The 12,368-nt window shown below is 40.3% G+C and overlaps 1 protein-coding gene across 9 annotated transcripts in view; it reads right to left on the bottom strand.

The window, feature by feature from the left end:
* The window catches only part of Scn11a (sodium voltage-gated channel alpha subunit 11), a 143,214-nt gene that overhangs the window by 63,391 nt on the left and 67,455 nt on the right, over positions 1 to 12,368 (bottom strand). For all 9 annotated transcript variants that reach the window (XR_004518772.1, XM_033768041.1, XM_033768040.1 and 6 more), the window contains exons 15-16: positions 10,031 to 10,399; positions 7,313 to 7,738 (exon numbers count right to left, since the gene is read on the bottom strand). Coding sequence is in view for 8 of the 9 variants with exons in the window: in XM_033768041.1 (XP_033623932.1) it covers positions 7,313 to 7,738; positions 10,031 to 10,399 (795 nt within the window). In the remaining variant the exon portion in view is untranslated. The remainder of the gene's footprint in view (positions 1 to 7,312; positions 7,739 to 10,030; positions 10,400 to 12,368) is intronic.

Raw genomic sequence — 12,368 nt, 5'->3', positions numbered from 1 at the left:
TATTCACTCTACGTCCATATTTGGTTTGTCTTAGTGTTTACACTACAATTATAGCCCTATTTTCTACACTTAAGGGTGGTACATTACTGGTTCTCACGATAAGTCAATAACCACTTTGTCTTAGATGATTGTTCTCATTGATTTAATTGCTGCTGTCAGTATCTGAGTCGCCTTGTGTCATTAACAATAGCGCAACCCATTCCTGGAGAACTGAGTGCTGGGCCAAATACAATGCAGCCTCTCCTCTCAGATAAATAAAGGAGGTTGGATCTTGGGACAGAACAATGGCCCATAGTTAGCCAGGCCCAGACTACACTACTGTAAAGCATTGTTCTCATTGATTTAATTGCTGCTGTCAGTATCTGAGTCGCCTTGTGTCATTAACAATAGCGCAACCCATTCCTGGAGAACTGAGTGCTGGGCCAAATACAATGCAGCCTCTCCTCTCAGATAAATAAAGGAGGTTGGATCTTGGGACAGAACAATGGCCCATAGTTAGCCAGGCCCAGACTACACTACTGTAAAGCAGACACTAACTAAAGAGGGCTTCATACTAACAACCATTTTAACCAGTCCACAAACCTCAACACAAACAGAACAAAATAACAGAAACCTGGGAAGACAACCGAATGACTCCAAAACTCCCAGTTCCCTGAAAGGTGAAAAATGGGGCACTGAGAGAAAGGATCAACAGCCACAGACAAATTATTTGAAAGGGTAACAGAGGTTAAAGAAAAAGATCAATAACGTGCTTGCTGAGCTCAAAGAAGATATAACTAAACAGATAATGAACTTAATCATCAGTAAGATTACAAAAGACACTAGTAAAAAGCTAGCTGAGTTTACAAAATGATACAAATCATGAATGAACCATTTAGCAAAAAATCAGAGTCCATGAAAAGCTATCAAACAGAAATCCAAATTAAAAATTATATTAAAAATATGGAGAGCAGAAGTGACTAATGTAAGACAGAGCTGGTGTTGCAGAGCAATTATTCAGAGATGCCTTAAAAATAACAAGAAAACAACAAAAAATGAATCTGACAGCTGCTAGATGACCCAAAGAAGGCAAATCTAAGATTAACCAGAATTAGTGAAAAATTAGAAGATAAGACAGGTGGCACTTTAAAAACTTGTTTACAGAAATAATAGTGGAAAAGTTTCAAGTATGGGGAAAGAATCTGACATAAAGATAAATGAGGTATATAAAATCCAAAATAGCCACCATCAGAAAAGAGTCTCTCCACTACTTGTATTTCAGAGTCAAAATACCAAAAGTCCAGCTCAAGGACAAAACACAAAGGCTGTTAGAGAAAAGCAAAAGAAACTTCTTATAAAGTAAATACAGTAGAATTAAGCAGCCTCCTCAACACAACTCTTAAAGGCAAGAAGAGTCTGGGTGAAGGGTTTAAAACCTGAAGAGAAAATTTCCAACCCAGACTGATACATCCTTCAAAACTATCTTCAAAAGTTGATAGCGAAATAAGGTCTTTCCATAACAAACAGCACCTAAGGATATTCATAACCTAAACAGTACTCCAAAATATTCTCAAAGGTATTCTAGAAATAGACAGTTAAGATAACAATTGCAAAGTGTCTAATAGAACAAATACAGTAAGGAAGATGAGTGGTTAAGTTTGGCGGGGGGAACCAGCAATAGGAAAATAATGCAATTACAGGAATGATTCAGTATCTTCCAATAATACCTATCAATATGCATGGTCTCAATTCCCCCACCATAAGACACAGACTAGCAGAATGGATCAAGGGGAAGAAAAACAAAAGCGAACCTTATGCTATATACAAAAACCTATTTAATCCCAAAAGAAATTTATAGGCTAAAAGTCAAAGGATGGAAAACAATATTCCATGCAATAGGAACCTGAAAACAAGCAGGAGTGGCTACCCTAATCCCAAAGCAGACTTCAAGACAAAACTGATCAGAAAAGGTAACCACATTTTGGTTAAGGAAATTATACAACATGAAGAGATAAAAATTATAAGCATATATGCACAGAGCACCAGCACACCTAATTTCATAAAATAAAAATGACTGAACAAAAAAGATCAGGTAAAGATCACCACAATCATACCTGAGGACCTCAAAACCCCACTGTCACAAATAGACAGGTCAACTACACACACACACACACACACACACACACACACACACACAAATCAACAAAGAAATATGAGTTGAATCAAACCTTGGAACAAATGGACTTCATAGAACTACAGTATGTCCCACACAACAACAACAGAATATACTTTCTTCTCAGAAGCACATGGGACTTCCTCCAAAATGGACCACATACTAGCCAACAAAGCATACTTGAATAAATGCAAAGACTGCAATGATCCCATAACTATTATCAGACCATAGAGCAATGAAACTGTAAATCAATGGCAGAGGAAACCACAGAAACTATGCAAACACAAGGAAATAAAATAATGCTCTCTTGAATAATCAGTGGGTCACAGAAGACCAAGCAAAAAATTAGACAGTTCCTAGAATTAAATGATAATGCCAGTATAACATACCAGAACTTATGGGAATTCGAAATTGGAAAAAAAATTGGCAGCTATTCCTCAGAGACAGGACTAATACCTAGAATACATAAAGAACCCCTCAAAATTAGATTTCCCCCCAAAGTAAAAGATCCTTTCATAAAATGAGCATCTGAAATGCATAGGTACTTCTCAGGGTGGTCAGTAAATACTTGAAGAAATGCTCAACATCATGGCTGTGGGGAGACTCTGGCTGCATGTAAAGAGGGAAAGCCCTCAGAGCAAAAGTTCCAAAGCTCCTGGAATTCATAGTTAAAGACTACAGAGGGTCTGCAAAGGCAGTAAGCTAAGCAGAAGCAACCATAAGTCATTTTCAGAGATGTCAGTTCTGGTGACTGTATTCCTTCTGCCCCCAAAAGACTGTTTAAACTAAGTCAGCAGGTGTCATGTCGCGAGCCAGCCTGTTCCTTCTCTGACCAAGACTCCTATACAGATGCCACAAATGTTTTGGTTCCGCATCTTTGTTCTCATGTCCTTCAATTACAAATCAGCAGCCATGGAGGTCTCAGTGGGCTTTTTTTCCTGAGGTTTTCTCTGATAAGTCTCAGTAAAGCAGTTCCTCTGGGCCTCTTGGCGTCCAAACCAAGTCTCATCTCCAAGTAATCTTTCTTCCTCGGCCCTGCCACAGTCACACACTATGACTGCCGGCCTCTGGAGAATACAAATGGAAACAACACAGATTTCTTCTTACCCCAGAAGGAATGGTGGCCATCATCCAGAAATCAAGTGATAACAAATGCTGGTAAAGCTGTGGTAGAAAACAAAACCCTTCTACATTGTTGGTAGGAATGTAAAGCAGTACAAACACTATGGAAGTTAATATGGAGATTCCTCAAAAAATTACAAACACCAATTCCATCTGATCCAGCTATTCCCAAAATACTTGTAGGTATCTTTCCAAAGAGAGCTAAAGACATCCTACTGCAGTGACACAGGCACAGCAGTGCAACTACTGTGCAACTAATAGCTAAATCCTGGAAGTGGATTTTATGTCTGTCAACAGATGATGAGTAGATAAAGAAAATGTGGTGTTTAAATACAACGGAATAGAGGCCTGCCCAGATTCCACTGGTAAGTGCACACAGATATCAAGAGCCCAGGTGGACCAGAACTGCATGGGTGCACGCAGGTCCCAGCCAGGGCCTTGCCCAGATCCCAGCTGTTGGGCCCATAGGCCCAAGCCAAAGGCCCTCCTGGGAAAGAGCTATGCAGGCAGGCAAGCAACAGCCAAAGGCCCACCCAGATACCACTGGTGAGTGCATGCAAACCCCAGACAGAAGCCTGCTCAGACACCAGTGACTCAGATGCACAGCCCCCAGCCAAAGGCCCTCCCAGACAGCAGCTATGCAGGGGGGCAGGCCCAAGCCAGGGGCACACCTAGATAATGTACAAAAATGAAGAGAACTGCCACTCTGAGGTCCAGTTTCCCAAATGGCCTCTACACTCTGCTCCTTAGAGTTGAAGGTATGCATTACTTCCTGGGCTAAAAGTATCTTGGCCCCACAGACTAATCATAGTACCTAGGTCTGAGTTGAAGTGGTATACTGCCCCCATAGGAATAAGTTCCTTGGCCACATCAAGGAACTATAAATCCCTGGGCTAAGAGGACATGTTTCCCTGTATTCTAGAGACAGAGAACTAGCTGAGCTGAGACATCTCACCCTACAGGCCGAAAAACTCTAGTACTCAGTCTCCTGGAACTCAACTAGCCTTCTAAAGACTGAGATGCTGAGACATTCCCCTCCCTGGGGAATGAAGTCATCACTGGGCTGCTCCCTGATCCCTACAGCCCAAGAGATAGTTTTTCTTTGTTGTTCAGGGATCCTTTCTATCACTGCTCATGGCCTCATATAGTCTAACTATCTGAAAGACCAGAGTTGGGCCAGGAATTTAGCTCAGTGGTTCTGCCACCTGACTCACAAGCACAAGGACCCCAGTTTAATTCCCTGATGCCAAATAATAATGATAATAATAATAATAATAATAATAATACTGAAAGACCAGAGTTATTCTTATGTAGTAGCTCGTCCCCTAGGACTTGAAGAAGTTGCACAGAGACCCTACTACTATATTAACTAGGGATGAGTTACTAGAACCTCCCAAGTATCATATTAAGTCTCATGTGCAGGTGAAAATGTTTTGTACTATGACAGCCCTCTATAAAGTTTGTGTGGCCATTAAGGTTGATTGTGTCAACTTAATTGGTTTGGAGCCACCCAGGGGACTGGTGGAACACACTTCTGGGTGTGTGTCAGTGGTTCATTCAGGTATGGCTTTGGATACTGTCTCTGGTCCCTAGCCCCTTCTCCTCTGACACTGCTCCCCTGATCTGCTTCCCCAACACCATGAACTAAGCAGCTTAGCCCCGCCATACCCTTATGCTCTGAAGTTTCTGCCTTGAAGCCAACCGACCATGGACTGAAACCACAAAACCTGTGAGCCACAAACTACCTGCTTTCTTCAGTTGTGGGTGTCAGGTATTTTGTCCCAGTGATGGGAAATTGACTAATAGAGTTATATTACTTGCTTTCAAAACTAACTGTAAGTTTACATTATCAAGATAATTTTGGTATTATTATAAAGATATATAAAAAGAGAAAGAGTTCAATGAAACCAAATTAATAGCACAGAAATATATGCCCATATGAATATATAAAAAGTATCTTAACTCAGTCATAACCAAAAATTAAATTGCAGTGGAAAATAAACTTGACCCTGAGATAAACCCATGAAAACTTGAAAAAACAAAATCTTTGTGACTTTAGGTTAAACAAGTGGAAATAATATGTATGAACAATAGAAAGAATTCTGATAAATTATATATCATCAAAATTAGAAGCTTCAGCTCAGTGAAAGATACTGCTAAGATTTGTGTCCTGGGATTCATGGACTGGAAGTTCAGTCCTTGTGTGGTGATGTTGGGAGGTGGTGAAACCTTAAAATATGAAGCTAGTAGGAAATGGTTAAAGTTACTGGGGACACTGCCACTGGAACACATTAATGCAGCTCTTATGGGACCCCAGTTAGTTCCTTCAAGAGAGATTATTATATACATTAAGAAAAAAAAAAAAAAGATGAGCCCTTTCCCACTTCCTGGCTTCTGTCTCACTGTGTGGTCTCTCCCTCTGGCACATGCTCCAACCGTAATGCCATCTGCTATGATGTGATGAGATCAGCCAGACAGCCTTGGCCAGAACCAAGACAATGCTGTCTGAATTTTCAAATTCCAAAACTGAACTAAATAAATCTCCTTTTAGCTTGGCAGGTGGTAGAGGCCTGTAATTCCAGCCTTGGAGAGGCTGAAGCAGAAGTATCTCTGTGAGTTCAAGGCCAGCCTGGGCTACACAGTGAATTCAAGTTCAGCCTGAACTACATAGGAAGATTCTGTCTCAAAAAGCTTCAGCGAACAAACCTCTTTTCTTTATACCCACCTCAGGTATTTTGTTACAGCAGTGAAACAGATTAATACAGATACTATTAAGAAAATAAAGGATAGGGCCGGGGATTTGGCTCAGTGGTTCTGCTGCCTGCCTCTCAAGTGCAAGAACCCGAGTTCGATCACCACCGGTACCAAATAAATAAATAAATAAATAAATAAATAAAAATAAAGGACAAGCCACAGACTGGTAGAAAATATGTGCCATAATTATCAGACAAAAGACATGTCCAGAGTACAATGCAATTCAATAATGATGACTAATCTCACAATAAATACGGACAAGAAATATTTTATCAATGAAATACATAAGTGGCTGAAAGACACATAAAAAAGATGTGCAGTCAGTCTCATTTATTATTTCCCAGTGAAGTAAAAATTAAAACCATGAGGTACCACTACAAATTCAAGGCTAACATCATCAAATGTGAGCAAGGATGTGGAGTAAATACAATTCTCGTGTGTGGCTAATGTGAACACGCTGCTAGTTGTAATCCTTATGAAAAACTCAGCAGGTTGCAAACAGCCCGTTTTGCTTCCAAAACAAAGTGACTAATTAATTTAGTACATCTGTTGTGGTCTGAGTGCTTATATACCTCCAAAATTTAGATGCTGAAATCTTACCCTCTAAGGTGATGATATCAATAGTGGGGCCTCTGAGAGGGGATAGCATAACTCTGATTAGTGTCTTTATAAGGGGGCCCAAGAGCTTGTCTTAGTTGCCACCAGAAGGGGTCATTTACAAACCAGGAAACTGACTCTCACCAGACCCAACTCTGCTGGCACCTTGATCTTGTATTTCCTGTTGTCCAGGACCATGAGAAATAAATTTCAGTTGTTTAGAAGCCATCCAGCCTGTGATATTTGTTATGGGAGGTTACACTAAGATAGCACCCATGCCTCTCACACTCCCTGGCAACCCTTACCTCCTACCCTTCTCATCCATGAGCCTGGTCCTGCAGAGGCTGAGTTTATTTCCATCACTGCCTCTTTTACTTCACTTTCCTCATCCTCTTCTCTCACTTCTGAGCCAATCCTCATAGAGTTCATCACAAGGTACTTTCTTCCTCTGTTGCCCCAGCCCATTTGATCTTGCTCCCTCTGAACTCTTCTGAGAGTTCCCGTTGTGCCATCCAAGCAGCACTGTGTCTGAAACCTGCTCTGGGGTATGCATCTGGGGGGGGGGTCAAAGTGTAGCCACCACAATTTCTTATTATGTCACCACAGTTCTCAGAACAGGGGAGCAACAGCAGCCTATAGGAACTCTCACTTGGTATGACCTATAAATTAGTATATGAAATTTCATACCTGTCTTGCAGCATCAGGTGGTGTGATGGGCAATTCCTCCTCTCTATCAATATACCCAGGATCATCCTCTTCCTGTGCAAGTGGGGCCAACCAAATGTGATCACACCCCACACCTAACGTCCTCCTTGCAGAGGCCGGCCCATCAAACTCCTCCTGGGTCTCTGAGCCTCCTTTCATCTCTGAGACCTGGGGAATGCCTTTGCTGTCTGTAGCTGAGCCTTCTGTTGTCTCTTCCTGCTTTGGTAACTTCTGCCTCCTGAACCACTTGTGACAGAAATGCTGAAGAGTACGAATCACAAAAGAAAAAGCCCAGCTGATCCGATCCAGTGCTAACTGCACTTTGGTTTTCTTGGCCTCTCCTTGGTTTTCGTTTCTCTCCTCATTGTTGAAGGAATTGAGCAGTAAAGCGATGAAAAGGTTGAGCACCTAGGGGTCAAATGGGTAACAGGGGAATTGAAATTACCACAAAGGAAAAATACAGTGAGTGAGCTTTTTTCCCAGCACTCAAAGTCACCTGAGAGTTCTGTGCCTATTATCTCTGAAGAAAGTTCATCTATAAAATAAAACAAGTGAGGAAGGAAGATAGTAAGACCAAAGACAACTTGAAGTTAAAGGACACAAACAGCCAAGTCCAGTTTATCCAAATATAAGTAACAAGTATCTGTAGTGCCTAGCAAAAGTAGAGGAGAATGGAGTAGTCACCGTGTGGCAGATCAAAAGTGTACATGGTCTGGGGACCAGATGGATTCTGAGCTTGGATTTTTGCAGGACTTGCCAGCAAGGATATGGGTCTAATGTCCAAGGCCACTATGCAGCCCTCTGCTGTTTGTACAATGTGAGAGATAGTATATTTTGTGTGGTCTTTTTAGGCCCAGCTCCCCTAACTTCAAAGAGGTATCCTGGTGAAGGCAAAGGAGTTTGGACCAAATCAGCAGCTCTTCCTTTGAGGCATATATCACTTTTGTAAAAAATGTATTTATTAGTACATTGTAGATATACATAATGATAGTATTCAACATAGGGAATTTGTACCCATACAGGATATCTTGTTTCTTTTTTCCCCATCCCTTCAACCTCTCTTTCCCTTCTTATCTACAAAAGCTTTGTGGCCATTTTTTCCCTTCTATTCTCCTTTTTTTCCCCTTCCTTCCTTTCCTCCTCCTCTCTGTCTTGTTCCCCTTCCCATTTGAACATTTTCTATTTCACAATATCTATTAAGCATATATCACTTTGAATTGAGATTGTCCCTAGATATTTTTATCTAGATATTTTATATCTAGATGTTCTCCAAAAGTCCTATGCACACATAGGTGGGGCTTTTGGAAGGTGACAGGATTTGGGGGCTTTATAACTTACTTACTGCTAGGATCTAGGATCTGGTAGGATAGGCAGGTCACCAGGGGTATGACCTGGAAGGGCAAGTCTCCCTTCCCTGGTCCTCTCCCTCTTCCTGATCATCCTGAGAAGAGCAGCTTTTCCTCCATCATGCCCCTTTGTCAAGCTGCCCTGCCTTGAGCCCACTCACTATGGTCTAAAATTTCTACAAACTGAGCCAATAAAAACCTCTCCTCTTTTAAGTTGCAGGTATCAAATGTGTGTCTCAGTGATGAGAAAGATGATTAAGATCATCCCAGTACCTTCTTACTTGGGCTTTTTCTTATACTGGCAACCCTCCAATTCACCATCTTGACCTCTTTAAATTCCTTTGTTTCTGGTTTCAGCTCAAAAAGAGACAGCTTCTCAGAAGTGTCACAGGACAGGAACAGATCTAGTCACAGTGCCTTCACCTTACCGTGGGAACTCCAAGCCCTAGGTCGCTGCTCACATTCTCCTCTATTTGTGTAAGTCTCTCTTGCTTCTCAGGTGTTTTTTCCCTCTCAATGCACTCTTCCCACTCTCACTGGTGATGTACTGATCTTCTGAATTTTTGTATCCCTTACTGTGTAAGAATCATTTATGAGGTACATAGGATAAAGATATTTTGTGTGAATAATTATATTTGCCCAACCGTCCTATCTTGATTCTGAAGATCTTATATTCAAGGACCTCTGGGTAGCATCTGTTTGTTCAGACCTTCACTGATGTGCACCTTCTTAGTTTCTCCATAAGTACCCATGTCTCTAGCTACCAGGAAGAGACTCAAGTCTATCACACAATAAGACAAAGTAGCATAATGAGAGACTTGAAAATAGAATGGGGACCCATCGTGACATGCAGATACATTTGTCCCATCCTTTCACTCTTCCTTACTCGGCAGTGGCTTTGTTTTAGGCTGGTCCTTCTCATCATTGTACATGTCTACAGGTCTTCCAGGAGTGACAGTCATAAAAAGGTCCAGGGGAAGTAAAGGGTCATTTTTCTCACAGATATTTTTAATAGCAAGAAATTTTCCCCATGTTTTCCCAGGGTCACCTCTTTAGATCTTATGAGTTAATTAAGTTCACACCCTTACCTCAGTCAATCACTGGCACAGGGAATGTGATTGTCTTAGAATAATCATCTGGAATAGACTAGCTGTTGAGCCTCAATCAATATGAGCCCTGTGTGACAGGGGTTTTATTTCCATACTATCCTCAAACCAAATTCAAAAGAAGATTTTAAAGACTTATTTCATATTATATTTAGAATAAGAACCTTCACTAGCAAGTGCTGAAAAGAAGCCAATGCATTTGAGAACATCATATTTTTTTTTCTTTAAAAGAAAATTAAGAAACTCACCACAAGTTTTCCTATCACCATGATTAACACGAAGACAATCACGCACAGTGGTATATTAACTTCTCGCATACATTCCCACATGTTTTCGATCCATTCCCCACAGAGGATGCGAAACACCACCAGGAAGGAATGGTAGAAATCCCCCATGTGCCAGCGCCGTTGACAGGAGTTAGTAACAGAGCTACAGGAAGTTGAATTCCTTGTGGAACAGAATTTATTGCCAAAGAGCTGCATGCCAACTGCTGAGAAAATAAAGAGCACGATGACTAGGACCATAGTCAGGTTTCCAAGGGCTCCAAAAGAGTGGCTGATTATTTTAATTAGTGTGTTTAAGGTTGGCCAGGACTTCGCTAACTTGAAGACCCTCAGCTGAAAAAACAAAAGAAACAAAACACAAACATGAAAGAGAAGCTCACAAATTCCACCTGCTCATTGATAAAGCAAATGACATAGTCCTAAACCACAGCGCTTAAAACTCTTTTCAAGATCCAATCCATTCTGAACATAGATATCAGCTGTCTATCTCAATCTAATACTTGCTTTTACACATGAAAAATATTTTGTTGTAATTTTTAATGAGAAAAGCATTTGGGAAGGGGACTGAAAGCATGTGTTAATTATATAAAACAAGTGTTTTGGCATTCTATCATATACCAGATGTCAGCAAACTCAGGGCCATGAGCCAAATTCATCCCATTATCTGTTTTTTGTATATCATGAGAATTTTTTTTTGAAATGATAAAAGTAATCAAAAGAAAGATATTTCATGACACATGAAAATCATATGAAGTTCATTCTTCAACATCCATTAATAAGGTTTTATTGGAACATAGCCATGCTCATTCAAATATTGATGGCTACCTTTGTGTAATGATGGTAACGTATAATGGCTTTTTTGTGGGGGCACGGGGGGTGGTACTGGGGATTGAACTCAGGACCTTGTGCTTGAAAGGCAGGCACAGCACCACTGAGCTAAATCACTGGCCCTATAATGCTTTTAAAAACAGACACATGGCAAATAAGAACCAAGGTTGATTATGTAAAGGTACAAATTTCCAACAATGAATGTCATTATATTGTATGCATTAAATGTACCCATAAAATTAATTTTTAAAAACAGACACATGGCAAATAAGAACCAAGGTTGATTATGTAAAGGTACAAATTTCCAACAATGAATGTCATTATATTGTATGCATTAAATGTACCCATAAAATTAATTTTTAAAAACAGACATATAGCTTGTAAGGCAGAAAATATCTATTATCTTGCCCTCTACAAAAAAAGTTTGCTATGTCGTTCATTATGGAGAACCAAGGTGAGCAGCTACTCCAGATAATTATACTTTTCCAAAGAGGAATTTTCCCCATGGAGCCTCACAGAAGATCTAGGAAATAATAACCTTAGTGAAAACACAGCAACAATTTTCATGGGTTATTTATTATTATTAAGTTTCAGTGTATACTGATAGTCTCACACCAAAGAACGGTCCTGTTAAAAATCAACCATTTGGGGATAGAAATATTGCATACCAGGAAAATTTATGCTTGAAGAGAAGGACTACTATCATCTAATCTACCCAAGGGGTATTGCTGCATCCCAGTGAGAAATTGTGGATCTATTTTCACATACAGGTAGTGCCACAAAATTCCTTGTATCAGAGCATGGCTGTAATAAGCCTAAACAGTGATGAAACAGACATAACTTCACTCACTGAATATCAATAAAATGTCAGTAGATCAACTAATAATGCCTGCTTTGGAATAGTATAACATTTTAACATACCTTAAGTATAAAATATATAGTTATGTAACTATGTCCAGAGTTTTATTCTATAGGTTTAGAAATACTTTCCACTCCAAGAAAAAAAGGAAATACTTTTGAAAAAGGAAAGAAGGCCATTGCTATGGTGTTACACCTTATATATAGGTGCCCTCCCCAACCAAACAAACAAAAACAAAAACAAAACCCCAAAACCTCATTTATTCATATGTGGGGAGTTTCAAAGGTGGCTGGATTAGGGTGTATGAATGTAGATTAAGGGTGTGATACTGGGATTAAGGATTAGATAATAGAAGTACTTCCCTGAGTGTGAATGGCACCAATGAACAGGCTTACAGCCTGGATAGACTATAAAGGGAAGTAGAGAAGGTGTGCCACTGCTGCTTGCTCCTCACTGCCTTCTGCCTGTCATTCCATGAACTGTTTCTCCTCTGTGATACCATTTTCCATGCTGCCCTGCCTTAGAGCCAGCTGACCAGGGACTAAAATCTCCACAAACTGTAAAGTGAAACAAGCCTTTCCTCTTTTACCTTGTGGGTGTTGGGTATTTTGTCCA

Source organism: Fukomys damarensis, unplaced genomic scaffold (assembly GCF_012274545.1).
Source record: "Fukomys damarensis isolate Sample0158 unplaced genomic scaffold, DMR_v1.0_HiC HiC_scaffold_24, whole genome shotgun sequence".
Lineage (NCBI taxonomy): Eukaryota > Metazoa > Chordata > Mammalia > Rodentia > Bathyergidae > Fukomys > Fukomys damarensis.
Note: the sequence above shows the minus strand (reverse complement) of the source record. Positions and strands in the feature narration are given on the sequence as shown.